The following is a 22,895-nucleotide window of genomic DNA, read 5'->3' as shown; positions in this document are numbered from 1 at the left end:
GGCGCTGCACACCGGCGAGCCACTGTCGCCGCCTCCTCCATCAAGGTGGTTGGCCTAGATCTGGCGATGATGGTGTTCGAACCAAGTTCAGCAACGCAGGCTTGCAATTTTGCAAAAGTGAAGTCTAATATTGTATCTTGCTATTAATTTGGTATTTGGTATCCTGAAAATTTGGCAGACAAATCCAAACCCCTAGACTAATTTTAATTTGGTATCCTTATTTTCTAAATTCGGTTTAATCGGTTAACCGACCGGTTAAATCGATTAACCGGTTAATGAAAAATACCATAATCGATAACCGAACTGAATCGGTAAGTGAACTGATAACATAATTGGTTAACCGATAATCGATTTTTACCGGTTCAATTGCGATTTTAACCGGATAATCGAAACTGATTTACCAGCCCTATAAGAACTTGCATCCTCTATCTTTTGCACGTACTGAATTTTGTGCATATTGAATAAACATGTCCTATTTTTTTAAAATTAGAATTACAAGAGTTATTTAAATATAATCAAATAAGTCATTCGCACGCAAACAAAATTTCTATATCATACAAAAATGAGAAATAACCTCACGCAAGCGAGATCACTACATCATCATACAAAGGTGGGTAAATTATACCGTACACAGGCGAGATTAAAACATATGTTCTTGTGCAATAACACTTACAAAATACATTGATATATTGTACTTGAAAAACATAAAAATTCATACTCCCTTCGTTGATGATATTGTTTCCACTTTGTGAACGGCACGGATTTTAAGAAAGTGGTGGATATCGTTGTGAGTGGAGTTTGGGTCCCAATATTATTGTGAGTGGAGTTTATGGATCCTATTATTATAAATAGAAATGAAAATAATATTATGGACAGACCAAAATGACAAAAATGAAAACGATATCATGGACGAATGAAGTACATGATAGGCTCAAACCTATAGAGGGTTTAATAGGGATTCAAACCTATATGTTTTTACCTCGATGATTCCATCCAACCACTAGGTCATGTTAGGCTATATCAAGATTATCATCAACAACAATCACTCCAATCCCTCAATTATCCAACCTCTTTAATATTTAATTGAATTTTCTTTCGTTCACATCACTAATGTTCATTCCAATCCAATTACACTAATTTTGAGAGATTTACTCATGATTATTCCAACCACTCAGTCACAATATTTTATATAATTATTATATTTTTTTAAGCATAAGAATTACATATAATAAAAAAAAAAATTATAATTATGAAAAATACTAAAATGCCAAAAAGTAAAATTAAGCAATAAATAGAAAATATATCATTTACTAAGAAATCACAAACTAAATTAATAACATAGCAATACAAAATTACAAACAGTGCTTCAAATAAATCTCTGAAAAATTACGCAGTCAATTTTTATGGCCAAATTTTTGTCAAATATATTCCATCCAGTCATTTTTCAAATCTTTTCAAATAGAAATTAGATCCTTTTAGTTTTTGCTAGGCTTCCTTAAGAGCATCCACAACCCTTGTGCCTGAGGCTGTGTCTTAGATGGTGGTCCCCACCTATGACAACCCTCCACAGCCCTTGTGTCTTAGCTTGTGTCTTAAATCTTCATTTCCACAAAATCCCCAATTCTATACTTTAATTTTAAAATTCCAAATTTTCACTAAAAATAAAATTAAACATTACATTAGCTAAAATAAAATATAGGATTTTAAAATTAAAAACATTACAAAAATTAAAAATTAGGTGAAAATTAAAAAATTAGGATTAAAAAAAAAAAAAATTTAAAAGCCCTACCCCACCCAGCCGACATCCCCTCTTCTTCCCCAACCTACCCTCTTTTTTCTCAACTTTTCCCCATAGTCGGCACTGCTTCATTTTTTTTTTCGCACTCTTCATTTAATTTTTTTTTATTAAATCAGCGCGTGTAGCTTCAGCAAGATCCGGCGTCGCACCAGGGCGAGTCTCCAGTGGAGGGGGGCGAGGAAGATTTAGGTCGATCCGGGGCGCCGAGGCCGCGCTGCAGATGCTCTAATTTTTCCCATGACCCAGTTACAAAGATCTAGTAGAGAATGACTAAACAACATTGTTTGGTGTGCAATTAAACACTTAACAAACTACAAATATAATATATCTATTAGATTAATTAAATTCTATAAATGTTATATCAATAATTACAAGATACAACGTCATATCATATCATATATATATATATATATATATATATATATATATATAGGGAGAGGTTCAGGAAAGAACCATAAATAAAAAAAGAACGGAGAACCATTTTCAGCCATTCGATCATCAAGATCTACGGTGGATACATCATCTTGTTGGATGAATGCAGATCCTGGGTTCGAATCCTGAAGGGAGCAATTTTTTTTATTTTTTTGAGTGCATTAATTTTAACAACGAATGCATTAATTTTTACAGTGAATGCATTAGATTTGATGGTTCTCCCGTTCTCACAAATAATGTAGTTCTCTCTAGAACCACACCCTATATATATATATATATATATATATATATATATTATATCAAATTTATATTGTATTTAAGTTCTAAAAAACAGTTTTGCAAACACGTTCATCTAATACTTTATGTATGACAAGCTCAGACCTATAGAGATTTTAATGAGATTCGAACAAGTAACATTTGATATTAGAAAATTCGTCCAACTATTAGGCCATGACAAAGGCACGTATCATTTTTTTTTTTTTTGAGGAAAAGCAGTATTGATATTACTAGCTTGAAAACGAGTTCAACAAAGAAGGAAACACCTCAACAGAGGAAGGAGCTAAACGATTACATAAAGCAAATTTGGCGAGGCGATCGGCATCTTCATTCCCTTCTCTAGACGTCCAGCTGAAAGAACACCGTTGTAACGCCATGGAAGCAGACCAAATTCTGTCAAGAGTGGTTCCCAGATAAGAAGGATCAGATTTTTTGTTCACTAAACTCTAGTAGAGACGTTGGCAGTCCATTTCAATAATCACGTCCGATAAGCCTTTCTCAGTGCAGAGGCGAACACCTTCCAACACAGCAGTAGCTTCCCCCTCCATCACCGAGACTACTCCCGGCCTAAACCCGTAACAGCATCCCGCTTTCTTTCCCTCAGCATCAGAAATCACCACCCCAAAAGCCATTCCCACTCCAGAGGCAAAAGCCGCATCACACCGGATTTTGAATTGACCTCGTCTACTGCACTCCACTTGACAAGGGGAGTTTTGGACATTAGGAATGCTTATTGGTTTTGCCCAGACAGCTCTGTATGCAATCTGGAAGCACTCAATGGGGGCAATAATTTTATCTTGGAATAAAAGTAAGTTTCTAGCATACCAAACTGACCACAGGAGAGTAGCAAACAGGTTGTGAACTTCTGTCTGAGGGATTTGTCTGGTCTTCTCGAACTAAGAGGGGATATTGCAAAGTTCCTCACCTCCAAGAGGTCTCAAGCGTAGCGGCGAAGAAGCCCAAAAAAAAAACAATCCATTGACAATCCCGCAGAGCATGTTCCGCCGTCTCCTCAAACTGACCGCACCTTCTACACATGGGATCAACATCAATGGATCGTCCTCTAAGACTCAAAGCAGTCGGTAATGAAGAAGAAAGACATCGCCAGAGGAACAGTTTGACTTTAGGAATGACATCAAGGCCCCAAATCCATTTCCAGAGATGATCCTCCCTCGAAGAGGTTGAAGCCTATCCTCTACGTCTATTGGAGATAGCAAGAAAATAACCGGACTTAACTGTGAAAACATTCCCTTTATCATGGGGCCAGAAAGGCCTGTCCACATCCGTCCGATTTCCATGAAAACAATCAGTAAATTTCCACCACTCCGTATGAGGAAGTACCTCTTGAACTTTTTCCAGATCCCACATCTCTCCATCTTCCAAGAAGAGATCCGACACCTTCATGGTCCTGAGATTCTCCCCAACCCGAGCAACATGAAACCTCCCTTCCCCATCAGGTAACCAAGCATCATGACCAATGCGGATACGAGAACCATCACCAATCTTCCACGCCACTCCCTCGTTCAGGAGATCCCTACCTGCTAGCAAGCTAGTCCAAATGTAAGAAGGATTATGGGCTCTACTAGCAAGGAGGATGTCCGTCCGAGGAAAGTACCTCGCTTTAAGAGAACGTGCTAACAAGGAAGAATCATTCTGAATAATTCGCCAAACTTGCTTTGCCAACATAGCACGGTTAAAGAGACTCAAATCCCTGAATCCGAGTCCCCATTCTTTCTTCGGCACGCACAAACTCTTCCAACTCTTCCAATGAATGCGGCGTTCTTCCTGTTTTTGGCCCCAAAAGAAGCGTGCCGCGATGCCATTAAGATTTTGGCAAATCTGCTCCGGGATCACAAAGCAACTCATAAGATATGACGGGATAGCTTGAAGGACCGCCTTGATAAGAACAACTTTCCCTACGCTCGACAAAAACCGTCTCTTCCAATCCTTTGATTTTTTCCTAGTCCGATCAACCAACATTTGGAATATCTCAGTCTTCGAGCGTCCCACGGTGCTTGGAATACCCAAATATCTACCTCCTTGCTCGATATACTGCACCCCAAGCAAACCCGCAAGCTCACCACGTAACTCCACCCCAACTCCGCTGCTAAAAGAAATGGAGGATTTCTCAAGGTTAACTTTTTGCCCTGACACATGCTCGTAGTCACCGATAATATCACGAATCCTTCTAATTTCATCCGCGTTGGCCCTTCCGAAAATGATGCAGTCGTCGGCGAAAAGCAAATGACTGACTCTGGGAGCAGAGCGGCAGATACGAGCCCCGTGTATCATATTTTGAGTCTCTGCCCTTCTGAGTAAGCTGGAGAGAGCTTCTGCACAAAAGAGAAAAAGAAACGGAGATAGGGGATCTCCCTGCCTTAAGCCGCGTCCCGGCTCAAACTGGTCACCTGGAAAACCGTTAACCAAAACACGAAAAGAGACAGTGGAAACGCATCTCATAATCAAGTCAACCACCGAAAAATGAAAACCCAACCTCCGCATCATAGACTCGAGGAAACTCCACTCAACCCTATCGTAAGCTTTGGCCATGTCAAGTTTAAAAGCAAACACACCATGAGCCTTAGCTTTATTAAGCTTCATCATATGAAAAATTTCAAAGGCTAACAGAGCATTATCAGTTATATGACGACCTGGGACGAAAGCGGATTCTCTCATTGATGATAGAGGGTAACACAATCTTTAATCTATTCGTGATGACTTTAGAGACAATTTTGTAAATCACATTACATAAACTAATAGGCCGAAAATCAGAGGGAAGGGAACACTTCTTTTTCTTTGGGATAAGACAAATATAGGTAGAAATAGAATTGATAGGTCGAGGACACGCACCCTCATTAAGAATACTAAGAATCATAGGCACGACATCAAACTTCACAGTAGCCCAGCAAGAGGAATAAAAGATGACAGGCATACCGTCGGGCCCGGGGGCCTTGAGAGGGGGCATCTGTTTGAGAGCTTGGACTACTTCCTCGTGGGTGTAGGTGGTAGTTAAGACCTCGTTCATATCGTCAGTGACCATGGGTTCGATAGAACGGAGCACCTCAGCAGGGTTATGAAAATCACCAGCCGTAAAGAGAGTCTGAAAATGCTCTTTAAAAACCTCGTCCATCTCTTGGTTCTTTCTTGTCACCAAACCATCAGCCCTCGTGATCTCTCGTATGTTATTTCTCTTCTTCCTCCCCTCAGCCACTCTATGAAAAAACCCCGTATTTCGATCTCCTTCTGCCATCCAGTCCGCTCGAGATCTCTGCTTCCACATTATCTCCTCCTTTTGTAACAAATCATCATCATTCTCAAGGGCCTGTTGTTGTTCTTTTGTGAACGGGTCTCTCGAAGGTTTCTGCATGTCCGCCAACTCCTTACGAATTTTTTCACACCTTATTTTCACGTGCCCAAATTCACGTTTTTCCCAAAGTTTTAATTCCGGACCCATATCAGCTAACTTTTTTTGAACTCGTATAATTTTAGAGTTGATATTGAACAAGTTTTTATTTACTTTGTATATCTCTTTTATATTTCTTTCTAGCCTCAACTTAAAATTTTTTAAAATCGATTACATATATAGGAACGAGACATGAATTTTATAAATTTGATTTAGGGCACATTACATATTTCACTATATACTAAACACAACATTTTATCTATAATATTGGATAATATTAACATGAAATGATAAAATAAAATATGACATTATAATCAAATTTCACTGCATAACAATGAAGCGTAATTTGATTAATAAAATATTTATTTAATTGAAGATTCGAGTCACCGCCAGAAGAAGAAAATGAAAAATCATTATTTTTATTTAAATATCAAATTTCACCATATCCGGTCAATCTCTCACTCTAATGGACCAACTTTTCCTATCCTCAAATAGATAGGGTAAACAACGGTTTTCCGGGTCACGCCATCTTCGAACCACGCCGCGGTGAACCGGTCGACCACATCCCGGGTGAGCAGCTCCACCCCTTTTTCCTTTGCCGTTTGATAAGCCGACCACGACCGCAAATACGTGAAAAACCCCTCTAAATCCATCACTTTCTCCGCATTGAACCGGAACGGTCCAGTGTGCCTGAGCCCACCCGCCGGTTCAAACGGGAAATCAATCGTCTCATATTTCCGGTCTACCAGATTACGGGCCGAGTCCCAATACGGACCGGAATCCACGGCGTAGAACCGCTGGAATACTGCGTCGACGGCGGCGTTGACCTCCGGCGTGGTGTAGCACCAGGCGGCGATGACGCCGTCGGGCTTCTTGAGGAGCCACTTGACGCGGTGGTAGAATGCGGGGAGGTCGAACCAGTGCAAGGCTTGAGCGACGGTGACCAGATCGAAAGTGGATTGCGATCCGATCTTGGTTTGGAGCTCCTCCATGGAGACAACGGCGGTGGTGCAATGGTAGGTTATGTTTGGGAGCTTCGCCGCGAGCTCAAGCTGCTTTGGGCTTGTGTCGGTGGCGACCACATCGTCGTAGATCGCAGCCAGCTGATTTTCATTAAACAAAGGAATCATGATTTTGTTCAAAATTCTTCTAACTTATTGAAATGATTTTGTCGTAGATCGCCAAGAGCTCGAGCTGCTTTGTACAACTGTTTTAGCTTATAGCTCTATTTTTTAGTTCAACATTCTTCTAACTTATTGAAATTAAAAATAAATAGTGAATTTTACTAAAACGCAGCTGAGTTAACGTCACGAACTTATAATCTAATGATCGAAATCGATTACCTCACGTGCATAACAAGAATATATATAAAATAAAAAAGATGAAAATATTCAAACTATATAGGACTAGTATTTTTTTTAAAAAAATAGGGCAGTGATTTTTTGATTATTTTAGGAGAATCTCTAAATTAGTGGAAACAAATCAATAATAAAAATTTGGAAACAAAAAACATAAACTAAATAGCTAAAATTTTGGAAATAAAACTTCCGAAAATAACTACAAATCTAGGAAACAAATTTAGGATTATTTTCGAAACAAATAAAAATAAAATAATTTTCGAAAAAAATAATATATGTGGAAACAAATTTAAGAGAATCTCTAAATTAGTGAAAACAAATCAATAATACATAATTTTGGAAACAAAAAAAACTAAATAGCTAAAATTTCGGAAATAAAACTTTCGAAATTAACTACAAACCTAGGATTATTAATTATTTTGGAAACAAATAAAAATAAAATAATTTTTTTTAAAAATAATATATGTGAAAACAAGTCTAGGATTATTTTTAGGAGAATCTCTAAATTAGTGGAAATAAAATAAATAGTTAAAATTTTGAAAATATAACTTTCGAAAATAACTACAAAATCGGTTGGCTCAATTTTGAAAATGATATTCTAGACAAATCACTAAATAGCAAAAAACCAAATTAATATTTAAGCAAGAACCGGTTTTTTCACTAGGTATCTCTTAGACACAGTGTCCAAAAATCTCTACGGAAAAAATATCTAACCATTAATCATCTTGCAAAAATCTTTTCTAAACATCAAGACTGGATAATTAGATAGAAATAGAAATATTGATGATACGTGAAAAGGTAGAGAGGGAGAGAAGGACTAACAGAAAGGGCGGCTTGGCCGGTACCGGTGCCGACATCCCAAGCAAGATGATGAGAGGGAGTGTTAGAAGCAATAAAATCGAATAATTCTTTAGGGTAATTAGGCCTACCCTCTGAATACTCCTTTGCCTGTTTCACGAACAATTCTGCCATTCTCTCTCTCTCTCTCTTTCTCTCTGTTTGTGTCTGTAGATAATATTAATTTGTGTGGGATAATGATGCGATCCTAGATATATTTATACAGTAATTCTCAGGTGATGCTGGATTCTTGTAATAAATTTGACGGGAAACTGCGTACTTGTTTCCTTCTCATAGCTGGAAGTATGAGTGGAACGAGAGATCTTTGTGTTCAAATTTTCTTTTGCAAGAGAAACATCATTTGTTTTCTTCACTTAATTGATGCTGGTCTAGTCTCATGTATCTGTCAAATTCAAATGCTTTATGTCCTTTTCTTTTTGCAGAATTTCAACTCAAAATTTTGGAATTGGAGAAATAAATACTATTGATTTTTAGATGTTTGCGGCTTTTATTATTATTATTATTATTATTATTATTATTATTATTATTATTATTATTAGAGGTATTGGCCAGTAAATACATCAACTTTCCCAATTTTCTAGAATATAACATCATCTTTAGTTTTTGCTTCATAATACACTATCTTTATTATTCTTCTGATTTTTCCCATGAAAATTTCTGAAAATTCAAAAACTACCCCAAGCATAATCAAAATTGCAGAATAACCCCTAACATCAATTCAAAACAAGACAAAATACCCCATTTTGTTTTCTAAACAGTCTAACAAGTAATCAGGCCTAACATGCTTCCGTAACACTTCAAAATAAATCTTAAATATAGACCAACATTATACCTTTGTCGACTGGTCTTCTTCAGGAGTCAGTCCGTTGCGTTTTACGGCTCGTCTGCCCACCAGGCACGCATCAACCACGCACTCGCAAGAGATGGTTGCAACATTTCTCCTTCACTAAGTGTCGACTCAATACTTTGTTGGAAAAATAAAGAAAATATTTTTACTCAACCGGAATAGTTGGACAAAAACTAAGCGTTTATAGAGGAATTATATAATAATTAATTTATTTCATAAAACATCCTCAAGGGAGGAGACTAACTTGTTTAGCTACTCATAGTAGCTAATACTTGTGTACATAAAATAAAATGAAACTAAAACTTAAAACGAAAAACTTTGAAAACAAGAATTAAAAGATTACAAAGATAATTTAGAGAGAGAAAGTGCTTGTGAAAATATGTTGTGATTTTCGGCTCCCCTCTTCTCTCCAGAGCTTGAGTTTATATAGAGGTTTGATCCCCTCTATTATTGCTTGGTAGTTGGCCTTGGATTCTTTCTTTGTGGCCAGCTATCTTGAATGTGACGTCCACCATCTTTTGTCGGCCATGATTGCCGACACTAGTTAGTGCCTTCACATGGAGTTGAACCTTCCTTTATCCTTTTGTGATAATGGTTGGTAAGGTCCAGCTTCTTTATTTTCCACCCAACTTTGTCTTCTGCTTTTGGTGAGTGGAGTTCCTGTAGTATTACCCACTTTTGCTAGTGGATAGTTGATCCGTCATGTCTTCCACCTACTTTTGTCGTTTATTCGTGGGTGCTTTCTTTGTTATGAATCACATGATTCACTTTGCTTTGTCGGCCACCTTACTTTTTTGGTGCCCGAGGGTTTCTTCCCTTTGGAGTCTGATGCTCATCATGTTCATCAGACCGGAACCTCCTTCTGTCAGGCTTTGGGAAGAATCCTTTGTCGAATCCTGGCTAGGGATGGCAATCGGGTACGACGGGTACGGATAGTGACTATCCATACCCATACCCACGAACTAAATGGATAGTGGTTGCTAACCACGAAACTATCCATGGATATCAAATGGTATCCAAACCCGCTACCCGCGGATACCCGCTACCCGTCGGGTATCCGCGAACCCGCTATCCGACGGATATCCGTCACCCACTATCCGTCGGATACCCGCTATCCGCCGAATACCCACTATCCGCTGGATACCCACGAAATAGAATTTAAATATAAATTTACAACAAATTTAATAAAAAAAAATCAACACAAATAGCATAGTTCAAATCCACAAAGAACAATGTTTAAATTCAAATTCACAAAGAACAATGTTCAAATTCATCAACTAAAATATAAAATCCAACAAAGAACAATGTCTATAATTGCTCGACAGTAGAAATACTAGCCCATAATTTCAAAATATATATTCAAAGCCCTTATTTTATATAATTTTTTGTGGATATTTGACGGGTAATTGACGGATAATTGATGGGTAATTGGCGGGTATTTTTCGCGGGTAAACGGGTTTCGCGGGTATGGATAGTAAGTATCCAAACCCATACCCACGAACTAAATGGATAGTGAATTGCACCCACGAAACTATCCGTGGATATTAAATGGTATCCAAACCCACCCTAATGGGTTCGGGTTTTCGCGGATATCCGCTACCCACGGGTAGATTGCCATCCCTAATTTCGGCTCCTTCTGCGATGAACATTGATCGCAGACTTTCTCAATCCAATGGCCCAGATGAGCCATGTTGCAAAATTTACGACGAGTCTCCTTGCTCCCCGCTATCTTGTTTTCCCACAACATTTGCCATTTATTTTCGAAAGATTTTTCGGCAAAAGGGGTCGTAGTTCCTGTCATTGTGTTAACCAGGAACGTTCCCAGATCTGAACTTTGGTAGAACTTGAATCTGGACTTCATTTTATCCATCTCCGTGAGACAGACCCATAGACCCCATGCTCGTCTAGTGGAGATTTGATCCTCCTTAAATGTTGAGACGATTGCGGCCTGAAAATCGGGAACTTTGATCCGGTTCAGGGCTCCCGTATCAGGTCTCCGAAGCTTGATGAAGTGGAAAGCTTCACGGATTCCTTTTCCAACTGGCTCTGGCGCTGCACTGAAAAAGTACAATTCCAGAACATCTCCCCGTTTGAGGGACTCGTTGTTCTCCCATGCATCAAACACCGTCTTTTGGATCCATTTGGGTAGACCCTTGATCTCGGTGAAGGCTGGAGAGGTGGTATAAACTGAGGCCAACGCCCCAAACTCATACCATTCCTTGACGTCGTTTGGATTGGCTCCTGGAGTCGTCCAAACCCGAGGATATTTTCCTGCAACATCAACCCGACAATTTCCCGGATTAATGCCCTTTCTTGTGAGAAGTTTCTCCCACCTGTCCTGATACATCTGCCAAGAAGGAGAAATTTCAATAAAATCAGTATCAACCTTAATTTGGCCTGTCATTGGCCTAAGATTGATCTCTTCCTCTTTTACCCCAGAGGTGGAGGGTTGACATGTTGATTCAGTGTGTGACCCCTTAACAACATCTTTTCCTTGAGGGTCCGGCTGTAAAACCATCGCCTTAGGACTTGGGCTAGGGGTACTTGAATCCCCTGCTACAGGTAATCCGCCATGTACGGAAAGCATTGCTTTAATCCGATTATCTCGGATAACGCGCAAGAGCGGCTTGTTGATTACTTCTTGAAGATTGAACATCTTCATGAAGCATGCATCAATTTGGTTAGATACTTGAGCTTCGTCAGCCGCTTGTATCTTCCCTGCTTGTTTGGTGTGTAGAACACACTTTTGCCATTCCTGTTGTAGCAACTCTAAACTTTCAAAGAGCTGCGCCTGTTTTGCTTCGATGGCCTCCACCTCAGGGAACTCCATCCCTTGTTAGGAAATCTGCAAGAATATTTTGATCAGATTTCAATATGACAATATCATAATCATAATATTGGCATTCTGCTTGCCATCTAATCAATCTAGACTTTTCAGGTTTAGATTCAATCTTTTTTGTTAAGAAAGCTTTAACATTAGTGTTATCTACTTTCAAAACGAATTTCTTAGCAAGTAAGAAAAGCGGCCATTTTTTAAACGTCTTTCGCACTGCAAATAATTCCTTCTCGTTGATGTGCCATCGCACAGCTTCGTTATCGGAGAAAAGACCGCTACAATATCTGTAAGGTTCTTCTCTGTAGGGGGTGATTTTTGTGAGCACCGCTGCCCACCAGAAATCACTTGCATCTGTATAGAGGACCAGGTCATCCTCATCTTGTGGTATTGAGAGTTTTGGGAGATTTTTGCAAATCTCTTTTAACTTCTTCATACCCTCCCGATGCTCCTCTTTCCAAATGAAGGGAACATCTTTCTTCAGTAACGGACTGAAGACTTTTCGGTACTCTGCAAGATTTTTGATAAACATTCCTGCAAAGTTAACAACTCCGAGAAAACTTTGGAGCTGCTTCTTTTCTTTGAGATCCTCCGGGAAATTCTGAACCGTTTCCACAATATGATCTTGTAGAATGATTCCAGATTCATCAATCTCAATTCCCAGAAACTCCATCTTCTGGGTGGCTATGACTGCCTTCTTTTCAGACAGCACTAGTCCTTCTTGTTGGCAAACATCTGCAAAGATCTCCAGATGCCTGACATGTTCATGAATGTTTTTTGATGCAATGAGAATATCATCAATATAAACAAACATAAACGAAGAATAATCCTTGAAGAGATTATCCATCTTTCTTTGGAATATCTGAGGCGCGTTGGCTAGCCCCATTGGCATGACATTCCAAACATAATGTCCATGTGGAGTTGAGAAGGCTGTGAACTTCTTACTCTCTTCCTCCATGCGAATCTGGTAAAACCCTGATTTGCAATCGAACTTTGAGAATACCCTTGCACTTCTGATCCAGTTGATGAGGTGTTCTCTACTTGGGATGAAGTATCCGTCAAACTCAAGAATGTCATTAATCCCTTTATAATTAATGACTAATCTTGGCTTTCCTCGCTTGATCTCCCCATGATTTCTTACCAGAAATCCAGGACTGCTGTAGGGGGATCTTCCTTCTTCGATCAGCTTTAAATCAAGGTGTTCCTTGATTATACTCATCATATCCTGTTGATCTTGAGGATTCATCAAGATAGGTCTGAACCTTACGAACTCATGCTCCTTTCCAGTTTTAACTTTCAAGGTAGCTTTGAGCTGGTTCTTGTCCCACCATGCCAAAGGATTCTCATGGTAACACTTCTGAATCCTCCTTTTGACGTCGGCTATGGACACCTGTTCTTCTTTCTTGATATCTTTGTGTGATATCAGGGAGACTTTGAGGATTTGAGTTTCTTCCTCGGAGAGATCTGGGAATCCTTCGATTCTGCATTTGAGCAAAATGTCTTTGAATCTCCGTTGATCCTTCATTTGTGGTCGTCGGAGTCTGCCATCATCACCACGCTTGCTGCGGAATTTGATTGGTATCGAGCGATTAAAAGCTCCGTTGAGCCTTTGCACAATGATCTTGTGGTCACAATTGGTTGTGAACACCAGTCTTCTTGCCTCATTGTCCTGTGTGTACCTCTTGAATGTTTGCAGAAAATTATTACCAAATAATATATCTGCTCCGGTATCATGGAAATATATCGGTGGTGTCTTGACCTTGTACCAAGGTGTCTGTCCTGCTCCGCCAATCAATATTTCCGTCTGTTTTACTCCTTTTGATAGGAGTAAAATCTTTTTGGAGAAATCCCTTCCTGCAATTTGAGGCAGTTCTTCTTCAACTTCTGCTGGAAAGACTCCTCGTTTTGCTGTACAGATTCCTGCTCCCGAATCCACATAAGTAGCAAAATATTCTGCTTTAAATTTCTCGTATAACATCCCAACAGAGATGTATATTGAGAATGGACTTGTCATTGGATCATCAATCTCTGTCGTCCGATTGTGATCTCCATCCCTCCTGACTTCCATGACCATGGTTTATATTTGTCAAGGAAATCTCGTCCTAAGATCAGGACATCCGCTTCTTGTCCGGCTTGGCCTTCAGTCTGGATTTCAAAACCTCCAACCTCTAGAGTTCCGATGTATCGGTTGTCTCCTGGATTTGCCAAATAATACAACGAACTACAAGGAAACTTGTTTTCCCTGTTAGTTGTATCAAATCTTGTGGAAATCTGTCTCCATCCTTCGGGACATTTGAGCTTGATTCTTATGTCCGGGACCGGTGATTCCTGAATCGCCCTTCTCTCATAAGTCTGAGAGAAACTCCTTGTTATAGGCCCTGAAGTTAGCCTATTTCCTTGGAATGATAACCTTGGTGCTCCTAGTCTGAGACTCTGGGTATGACTAAGCACCTGCTTGTCTCCAACGTCGATGTCGATTTCTCCGATTTGGGGAATCTCTACTCGGTTTGGATTGACTGCCTTGTCTACCTCCTTGAATATTTCTGGAATTTCAATAAATTCTTTTCCCAGAAATAACTCCGTATGATGGAAATTTGATAAGGCATACGAGACCTGATAAGTCAGTGAGTATGGCCTATTTCCTCCCGTCATAAGTTCCTTCTTCTTGTAGTCCTGATAGAGGGTCAGGGCTCGGCTGAAGGATGAATCTTGCAGATTATAAGCGATTTGTGGGTAGAACTCGGTTATAATCTTCTTGGCATAGAGATTGCCCGAAAAAGCTCCAAGAACTGATTCCCTGGCATCTCTGATCCTTTTGTCGCAAAGTGCGACGTCAATTGGTTGGTCTGTCCCTGGGAAGAGGGAAGATTTGATTACCAATTGAATTGCTCCAATATGAATCCATTTCATCGTACTTGCGACTTCTGGCTTCATTTTCTTAAGATCCTGCCTTATATCTTCGGCTGGAACCAGCTGAATTTCCACCTGATTACTTGTAATCTCAATTGGAAGCGCCATTTCTCGGTTTGTAACGCCAAAATAGACATGATGCTTCCTTTTGGATGGAATCAAGCTATATAAAACTCGATTCAATCTTCCATTGGAAAACCCTTGGTATGTCTGTACCTCTCCGGTTTCCTTCTTGAGTTTTTTCACGAGTTTTTTCACCACCTCCTCTTGTGGAATCAGAAAATGACTAGAAAAACCATTCTGATCCTCTTTCTGGGTGTGGTGTACCTCGTGTTCTTCTTTAGTCTGACTCGTCTCCGGTTGATCCATCAGTCATCTCCGAATCTTCAGAACTAAAGACTTCTTCCTGCTCGTATATACTCTCATCAGAGGATATATCTTCGAACTGATACACGGGTATCAATTCCTGGTGGTAGATGGCGTCTTCGATATCCGGTGTGGATTCGAATCTTTTTATCATCCTTTTCTCGTTGTCTGGGCAATTGGTGGAAATATGCCCCTTTGCACCGCACGTCCAGCAGTTGCAATCTTTGAAACTTTCATTTGTTTTGGCTTGAGTACGCCTGAAAGTTTTTCTCGCCGGGATTCTCTTTTGTCTTGAGAATCGGTCTCTTGATGGTCCGCTCCGTTGGCCTGATTTGTAAGAGCGCGCCTTCTGTCTGGTCCACATAGTTCTTGGCTTCCAAGAACTTCTTCTGGACTTTCTTTCATAGGGTTGGTACCTATGTTTTCTTTTCTTTCTCCGGTGATAGAGCAATTCTCCTCCAATCTCTATTGGAAGGTCGAGATTGTCGCATATCAGAGGAGCATTCTTGTTGATTTTCCTCAATTTTTTGAGGTTTCTCTGATTTGTCGCCTGTTGGCACCATTCCAGTAGCTTTTTGTGGACATAGGACATCCTTCTTGAAGTACTGTCAAGCGGATATGCCCCTGGTGACTTGTATTCCTTGAAGAGCATTTCCCTCCATGGACTTGGAAATTTTGTAAAAAAGAGGTCCATAGAGACCTGCTCTTCCACCATTCCCATATGACAATATAGGGCATATAGGCGTAGAAATTCATCAAGAGCTTTGGGCTCTAGCACTACCAATCTTAGATTGTAATGTGCGTGACGATATTTTTCCACCTTTTCATCATTTGCTCCCTCGAAGAATCCAGCCCCAAGGAAATGAACTTTTATCCTGTTTGTTGCGCTCTCAAGAATCTTGGTTGCTGAATCCAGGGAGAACAATTCATTCTTGTCTGTGGGATCCCAACAATCCCAATATTGTTTTGCCATTCCAGCTAAGCTTGCCTCGAAGACTTTGCTGAATTCCTCCTTGTTGTAATCTAATGTTGCGATTACAACTTTTAATGCTAATAGCCATTCATCGATCAGTGACTCCCAATCTCTGAATCTGGCTTCGTCAAGATTTAGAATCAATCCATATGGGTGGATTGGTTCCAAAGAAACTTTTCCTACTGGAGTATCCTGTAGGTTGGGTCTGCGCCTTCTTCTATCCCTCCTGGATATTTCTGCTTTGGCACGGGCCTCGCCTCGTCTGGAGGTTTCTTCTTCGGTCTTGATTCCTCCGTCTTCGTTCATCTTTAGATCCACCATGTTGAGGTTAGCAAAGGATTCAGCTAACTCTTGTAGATCTTCTAATCCCACTCGATCAAGGTTATTCATGACTTTTTCCTTTCATGAGTCGGATTATATCTTCTGGCTGCAGCTTCTTGGGTACTGCGGTCAATGGAAGTGGATATGTCGGGTCTTTAGACCATGTATTCCGAATTTTTCCGGAACATGGTTTCATTTTCTCGATCTTCTCCACCTTTTCTTTAAGGTCCTGCAAGAGCATTATTATTTTCTCTTGCTGGACTGATATCCGGGCTATCTCCGCCGGTAGATGGTAGAGTTTGTTGCCGAAGTACTCCACCGTTTTTTGAATCTCCCGCAAGTTGACATTGTCGGAAGAGTCTGGCTCGATCTTGTGGTAGCTTGGATAAGCTACTCCTGCCTTATTTTTTGGTTCCATCAATCATGCGACTGATGGGCCTCGTCTCTGGTTCGTTCAATCGCCGTTCTGGTTGCGGCGAATCTCATGAGGTGCTCATGGTAGAATTGGATACTCGCGATAATATCACGAATAATATTGATATCTTCTCCTCGCCGTATGTTGGTAACGAGGGCTCGATTGTTCCATTTGAGGTCGCCTAATAGACAACTAGTTTCTCTCTCCAAATTTTGGAGAGAATTCCTGTATTGTACACATCTCGGACATTCGTCCGGATCCATAAATTTGAATGGAGTCTCCTCCCACATAGGTTAATTATAAAATAAATTAAAAATAATATAATTCCTCTATAAAAACCCGCTCTGATACCATTTTGAACAAGGATCTATTAAACTGTTTTTGCTTAAAAGTACGTGGCATTGTCTCACAGTCCAGACCCAGATTACAGAGTAATCTATCGGGCACGAGGAAAGTTTCCAGCCGATATACCATTCAAGCCCAATTTTAAACATATTTTAGGTATAAAATGTCTTTAAGTCAAAATCAAAAGTTCTAGGGGTCAAGGTGCAATAAATTTTATAATGGGGTAATTTTTGAATATCCATACTTTGGACATGGGAGATTCTAGAAAAAATTGAAAGGTGATGTATTATGGGGCAAAATCTAAAGGTGGTGTTATAAACTAGAATTTGGTCATAGTTTATGTATTTAGGAGCAATAACCCCTTATTATTATTATTATTATTATTATTATTATTATTATTATTATTATTATTATTATTATTATTATTATTAGTTGAAACGTAGGGGATTGAGATTCGTATTTTGGTCACTTACTTTTATGAATGAGAGGAATATCACCGAATTAGAATGCTGGAGTACACTTGAAAAAATAATTTATAAATTGAGATAAATAAGTCACTAAAGTTTACAAATTGAGACAAATAAGTCCATCAGTTTAATGGATGAGAATGGTTTTTTCTAAAACCAATTTGCCTCAATAGTTAACGTTAACGTTAGGAATCTATTTGATTTTGAATGTAAATATTAGGGGTATTTTGCTAGTTAATCATTATGTTTCCTTTTTCCTGAATTCTTAATTTATGTCTTCTTGATTTTACATTATATTTTTAAGGGTTAAGTATCAAATTCCCCCTATCGATGGCGTCCATATCGCGTATAGGACCCTATAGTCAGGATAAGAGCTGTTTACTATCTTAACGTGGCAAAATCGCACCAAATACCGCCTGCGTTTTAACGGCAGTTAACACCGTTAGAAAGGGTTAAGTACCAAATTCCCTCCTATCGAAGGGTATTTGATGCGATTTTGCCACGTTGAGGTAGTAAATAGCTCTTACCCTGACTATAGGGTCCTATACGCGATAGGGACGTCATCGATAGGAGAGAATTTGGTACTTAACCCTATTTTTAATAATTTAATGAATAAATTATTGCATTAAACGTAATTTTTGCATTTTTAATTCATATGTTTTAAAAGATACTAAATCCCATATTAACTTTTTATTGGTTATCACTGTCTGAAGAACATATATAAAAATATTAGAAATAATATGGAAATATAATTCAATCCTTTATTATTCTAAAAAAATAATAATAATTCAATCTTCTATCCTACATAGTATCCCCATATTTTTTCATTCTTATTAATCCATTTTTTTATTTAATCTCTCTATATTTTAAACATAATTAAATAAAAAAAATTGATTAGAAATATTGTATAACTTCAATATTTATTAAGATTTATACACACAATAAATCTCTTTATGTAATTATATATATATATATATATATATATATATATTCTTCCTATATATATATATATATATACACATATATATAGGAAGAATATATATATATATATATATATATATATATATACACACACACACACACATGGGATTTCTCGTGAGAAATAAGGATAACGAATAAATCAATAAAATCTACGAATAAATCAATATATAACTGATGAATAGCCATATCCAGTTAATATGGTGAAAATCTCAACATCTTCAGGATTCGAACTCAAACAAAAATGCTTATTCATAAAAATTATCGACGTATTCGTTTCGTGTTCACGCACATTACCAATTTTCAACGCATTTAACAATTTCAATGCATTGGGTTCCAGTTCTGGTAGTACTATGTCATTAGGTAGTATGTAGTATCAAATCTGGACCACATATTGTGTACATGTGGCACATTAAAACCGCAACACGTGGTAGAGGCCTTCCAAGTCAAAGATGTGCCACATGTACACAATGTGTGGTCCATAATTAGTACTACATACTACCTAAGCCTTGGGTATTACATGATCTTATTCCTATTATATACACATATATATATATATATATATATATATATATATATAAGGTGTGGTTCTAGAGAGAATTACATTATTTGTGAGAACATGAGAACCACCAAATCTAATGCATCCACTGTAAAAATTAATGCATTCACTGTTAAAATTAATGCACTCAAAAAAATAAAAATAAAAATGCTCCATTCATGATTCGAACCCAAGATCTGCATTCATCCAACAAGATGATGCATCCACCGTAGATCTTGATGATCGAATGACTGAAAATGGTTCTCCGTTCTTCTTTTATTTAGTGGTTCTTATATGAATGGGATCATATAGTACCAAGCCTTAGGTAGTATGTATTACCAAATCTGGATCACACATTATGTACATGTGGCGCACCAAGATTTTTACATGTAGCAGACGTCTTCCAAGGCAAAATTTGCGCAAGGGTAAAATTGGAAAAAAATCTTTGGATATTAAAAAAATATTTTTTTATATATTTTTTTGTTGATTTTTTTTTTTTGGGTTGATGCATAAGTTTTGAAACAAAAATGCATAACATTGCACACAAAAATGTAGAACATTGTATACTAAAATTCATTGCATTTTTAATGCATTTTCGACAAGTTCTTGCTTAGTATTGCTTCCCTGTAAATCTAGGGGTCAGTTTCTTCTTCTCCAGGGATCAAGTCCGAAGACTCTCCCATGAACATGAGTCTATCCAGTTGTTGTACAACTCTCCCACTACAACAATGTGCTACATTACTTGCGATATTTTGTGCGAGTACAAATGGTATTTGCACTTGTTCTCACATGTGGGTTTGTGATTTTCTACATTGTCATCTTCTAAGAATTCAACATTTGAGCTATTGATGACTTTAAAATCTTTGGGATTGTAGAAACTCTAACCGTTCGTTCTTTTTGGGTACCTCACAAGCAAACACACTTCGGTACGCGACTCCAACTTATCAACATCATTTACTAGCACATGTGTCGGGCAACCCCATATCTTAAGATGTTATAGACTTGGTTGCCTACCAGTTCACAACTTATATGGGATTTTGGAAGTTGACTTGGATGGTACTAAGTTTAATGTGTACATTGGTGTTTTCAAGACATAATCTCAAAAAGTAGTTGGTAACGATAAGACTGACTAAAATCTGATAGGTATCAAACGATTGCAATTCGCGTAAGTTGCAACAGGTCACTTCTGTGATACAAAGTGAAGTACTGATTGGTTAAAGGCCTGACTAATAGGCTGATTTGCAGCTTCGTAATAAGGAATTATGAAGATAGCGAACTCTCTTAAAGCAAAGGGAAAATGGATCTACGAGATGTCTCAGAACCTCTATAAACTGATTGCATACTTACTCTTTGCATTTACTTTCAGTATTGCTTCTCTTCTTATCTTATTTGCATACTAACAAATACTCCATCCGTCCCAATATAAAAGTCTCACTTTCCATAATGGGACGTCTCAATGTAAATGTCTCATTCTTTTTTTGGCAATATATATATTTTTCTCTATACTTAATATTTAAATAATTTTGCACCAACCCACTTTATCTACTTTTAACATATTTCTTAATCTCTTTGCCCAAAAGCTATGAGACATTTATATTGGGACGAAGGGAGTAATTCATAGCAATTAACATATTCATGCAAAATTGATTTCAACTTTTGATCTTACACTAAAGACTGATTAAGCTCAAAAGTTAACATAGAATGATTTTGTAAAGTAACTAATTAAACTACTACATTCCGCACAAGTTAGTTATCTATCCAACTGACCAGTCTATGAGCAATCAATAGGATCGCTAACTATATTTACAGTTAAAATAGGCTTATCTAGATATCAGTCAGTTTAACATTGATTAAACTGATATGTATCAAACCAGCTGACTCATTATCAGTTGATTCCGTCCAAATCACAACACACTGAAAAGCAAACGAAAAGTTTATAACTGGTGTATCCCCCCAATAAACCGATACGCACTCGCTTATGACCAACTCGTTAGATCACATCAGAAGCGTCTTCAGTGATTATAACTGATTTGTTTACATGAATTAAAGTTATATTCGCATTAATGATCAGAATAATTGAGTTAGGATGGACTTAATTGGATGATGGAATTCTTTATTAATTGTTGAATTTTTATTCATTCTCTAGGATTAGAGCAATAGCAATTCTTTTGAATTTTATTTATTTATTTTTGGGTTCAGTGTTTTTCTTTTATTCTAAAATTCGTGGGTTACTTGAAGGCTTTAGTTGGAAAAAATTTCGCCAATCCTTTAAGAAATGATTTTGCTTGTTACTGTCTGCACAATATAGACATATCAATTGACTGTCAGATATTTTTGGTGTAAAATAATGCATTACATTGCAACTTTCAAAACTTGTCGTACTATAGTTTATATGTAGAGGATATGGAACATATAATTGGAAACAACTTTTATGAAATATGTATGAACCATCATCCGTTCACTATGTTCTTTCATCATTTTTTTATTTAATGTAGGTTGTATTAAGAAGATGAATGTATTTGATCATCTTACGTCATTTTATGTTTGACTATATTAATTGAAAGACAAAAAATATAAATTGTGAATATTTATAAACATTAAATAAATTTATTTTAACAAAAAAATCAAATTAAATTTGAAAAGCGAAGTATATATTGAGATATTCAAAAGAGAAATAGAAGACTATGAAGATAAAACAGATTGAGTGAACGACAAAATAGATTCAGAGCATCTCAAGTGGGAGGCGCTATAGTGGTCCAACATTAGCGCCTCCCCTCTCCAATACATTGACTCTATAATCTCCATTTCCCTTTAATCTCATTTTTACTTTTCTATTTTAAAATTCAATATTAATTAAAATTAAACATTGCATTAACTAAAATAAAATAAAATACTTAAAATAAAATAAAATGATAAAAAATTAAAATCACAATAATTTTTTTTATGGCTCAATCAGACCAAAATGGGACCAAATGTGCTCCTTCAAATCTGATGGCAGTCTTGCATCGAGGATTGTCGAGCGAAATACGCTCGAAATTCTGACGGAGTTCCGGTATGAGAATGAGATGCGGCTGAACTACTTGAAGCTTCGTCGGTGACCTTTTCTTCCTATGATGATGCGTAGTCGCCTTCATCTTGGATGTTCATATTGTGCAAAATTATGCACGTGAACATGATGTCGCTCAACCCCTCCTTCTTCCAAAGACGAGCTAGTCCTTTGATGATTGCCCAACGAACTTGAAGCACGCCAAAAGCTAGTTCAATGTCCTTGTGAGCCGCTTCCTGCATCAACTTGAATCTCCTACTCTTCTCGTCCGACGGAAATGGAGGATTTTTCACGAAAGTGGGCCAATCGGAGTAGATGTTGTCGCTCAAGTAGTATACACTCGTGTAATAAGAGCCACTGACTAGAAATATGATCGGTAGAGCCCTTCCTTCCAGTCGTTCGTTAAACAACGACTATGCGTTGAGCACGTTGATGTTGTTTGAACCAAGAATCCCAAAAAATGTGTGCCAGATCCGCAGATCTTGGGATGCCATAGTTTCGAGGATGATCGTTGGTTGTTCCTGATCACCTAAAGTGTATGCTCCTTGCCACACCACCAAACAATTCTTCCTTGACCAGTGCATGCAATCTAGGCTCCCTAGCATTCCCAGAAACCCGTCTTCTTCCTCGTGCAGTGCAAGAAGCGTTTGGCAGTCAGCAGACATCGGCCTCCTCAAGTATTCCGCACCAAAGAGTTGGACGATGACTCGACAGAATTTGCTCAAGCACTT

At 38.1% G+C, this 22,895-nt stretch overlaps 2 protein-coding genes across 2 annotated transcripts; both read right to left on the bottom strand.

Moving 5' to 3' along the window:
• Positions 1 to 2,952: 2,952 nt before the first annotated feature.
• LOC131004671 (uncharacterized) lies at positions 2,953 to 5,873 on the bottom strand. The gene is made up of 3 exons (XM_057931381.1): positions 5,357 to 5,873; positions 3,848 to 5,157; positions 2,953 to 3,270 (listed from the first exon to the last, which is right to left on the bottom strand). Exons 1-3 carry the CDS (start codon positions 5,871 to 5,873, stop codon positions 2,953 to 2,955), a joined length of 2,145 nt encoding a protein of 714 aa, XP_057787364.1.
• Positions 5,874 to 6,257: 384 nt separating this feature from the next.
• On the bottom strand, positions 6,258 to 8,558 carry LOC131004667 (uncharacterized). Its single transcript, XM_057931376.1, has 2 exons — positions 8,090 to 8,558; positions 6,258 to 7,012 (listed from the first exon to the last, which is right to left on the bottom strand). The coding sequence occupies exons 1-2, from the start codon at positions 8,237 to 8,239 to the stop codon at positions 6,368 to 6,370; spliced, it is 795 nt and encodes a 264-aa protein (XP_057787359.1). The 5' UTR covers positions 8,240 to 8,558; the 3' UTR covers positions 6,258 to 6,367.
• Positions 8,559 to 22,895: the final 14,337 nt, after the last annotated feature.

Source organism: Salvia miltiorrhiza, unplaced genomic scaffold (assembly GCF_028751815.1).
Source record: "Salvia miltiorrhiza cultivar Shanhuang (shh) unplaced genomic scaffold, IMPLAD_Smil_shh original_scaffold_453, whole genome shotgun sequence".
Taxonomy (NCBI): domain Eukaryota; kingdom Viridiplantae; phylum Streptophyta; class Magnoliopsida; order Lamiales; family Lamiaceae; genus Salvia; species Salvia miltiorrhiza.
The sequence above is the reverse complement of the archived record's forward strand: the minus strand, read 5'-3'. Positions and strand labels throughout refer to the sequence as shown.

Coding starts and splice junctions, on each gene's coding strand:
- LOC131004671 (XM_057931381.1), bottom strand. CDS start 5,873: ATGCAGAAACCTTCGAGAGACCCGTTCACAAAAGAACAACAACAGGCC. Junction 5,158..5,356: donor TCTTAGTATTCTTAATGAGG/GTGCGTGTCCTC, acceptor CTTTCGTCCCAG/GTCGTCATATAACTGATAAT. Junction 3,271..3,847: donor ATCTGGAAAAAGTTCAAGAG/GTACTTCCTCAT, acceptor GAGTGCTTCCAG/ATTGCATACAGAGCTGTCTG.
- LOC131004667 (XM_057931376.1), bottom strand. CDS start 8,239: ATGGCAGAATTGTTCGTGAAACAGGCAAAGGAGTATTCAGAGGGTAGG. Junction 7,013..8,089: donor CCGGCCAAGCCGCCCTTTCT/GTTAGTCCTTCT, acceptor AATGAAAATCAG/CTGGCTGCGATCTACGACGA.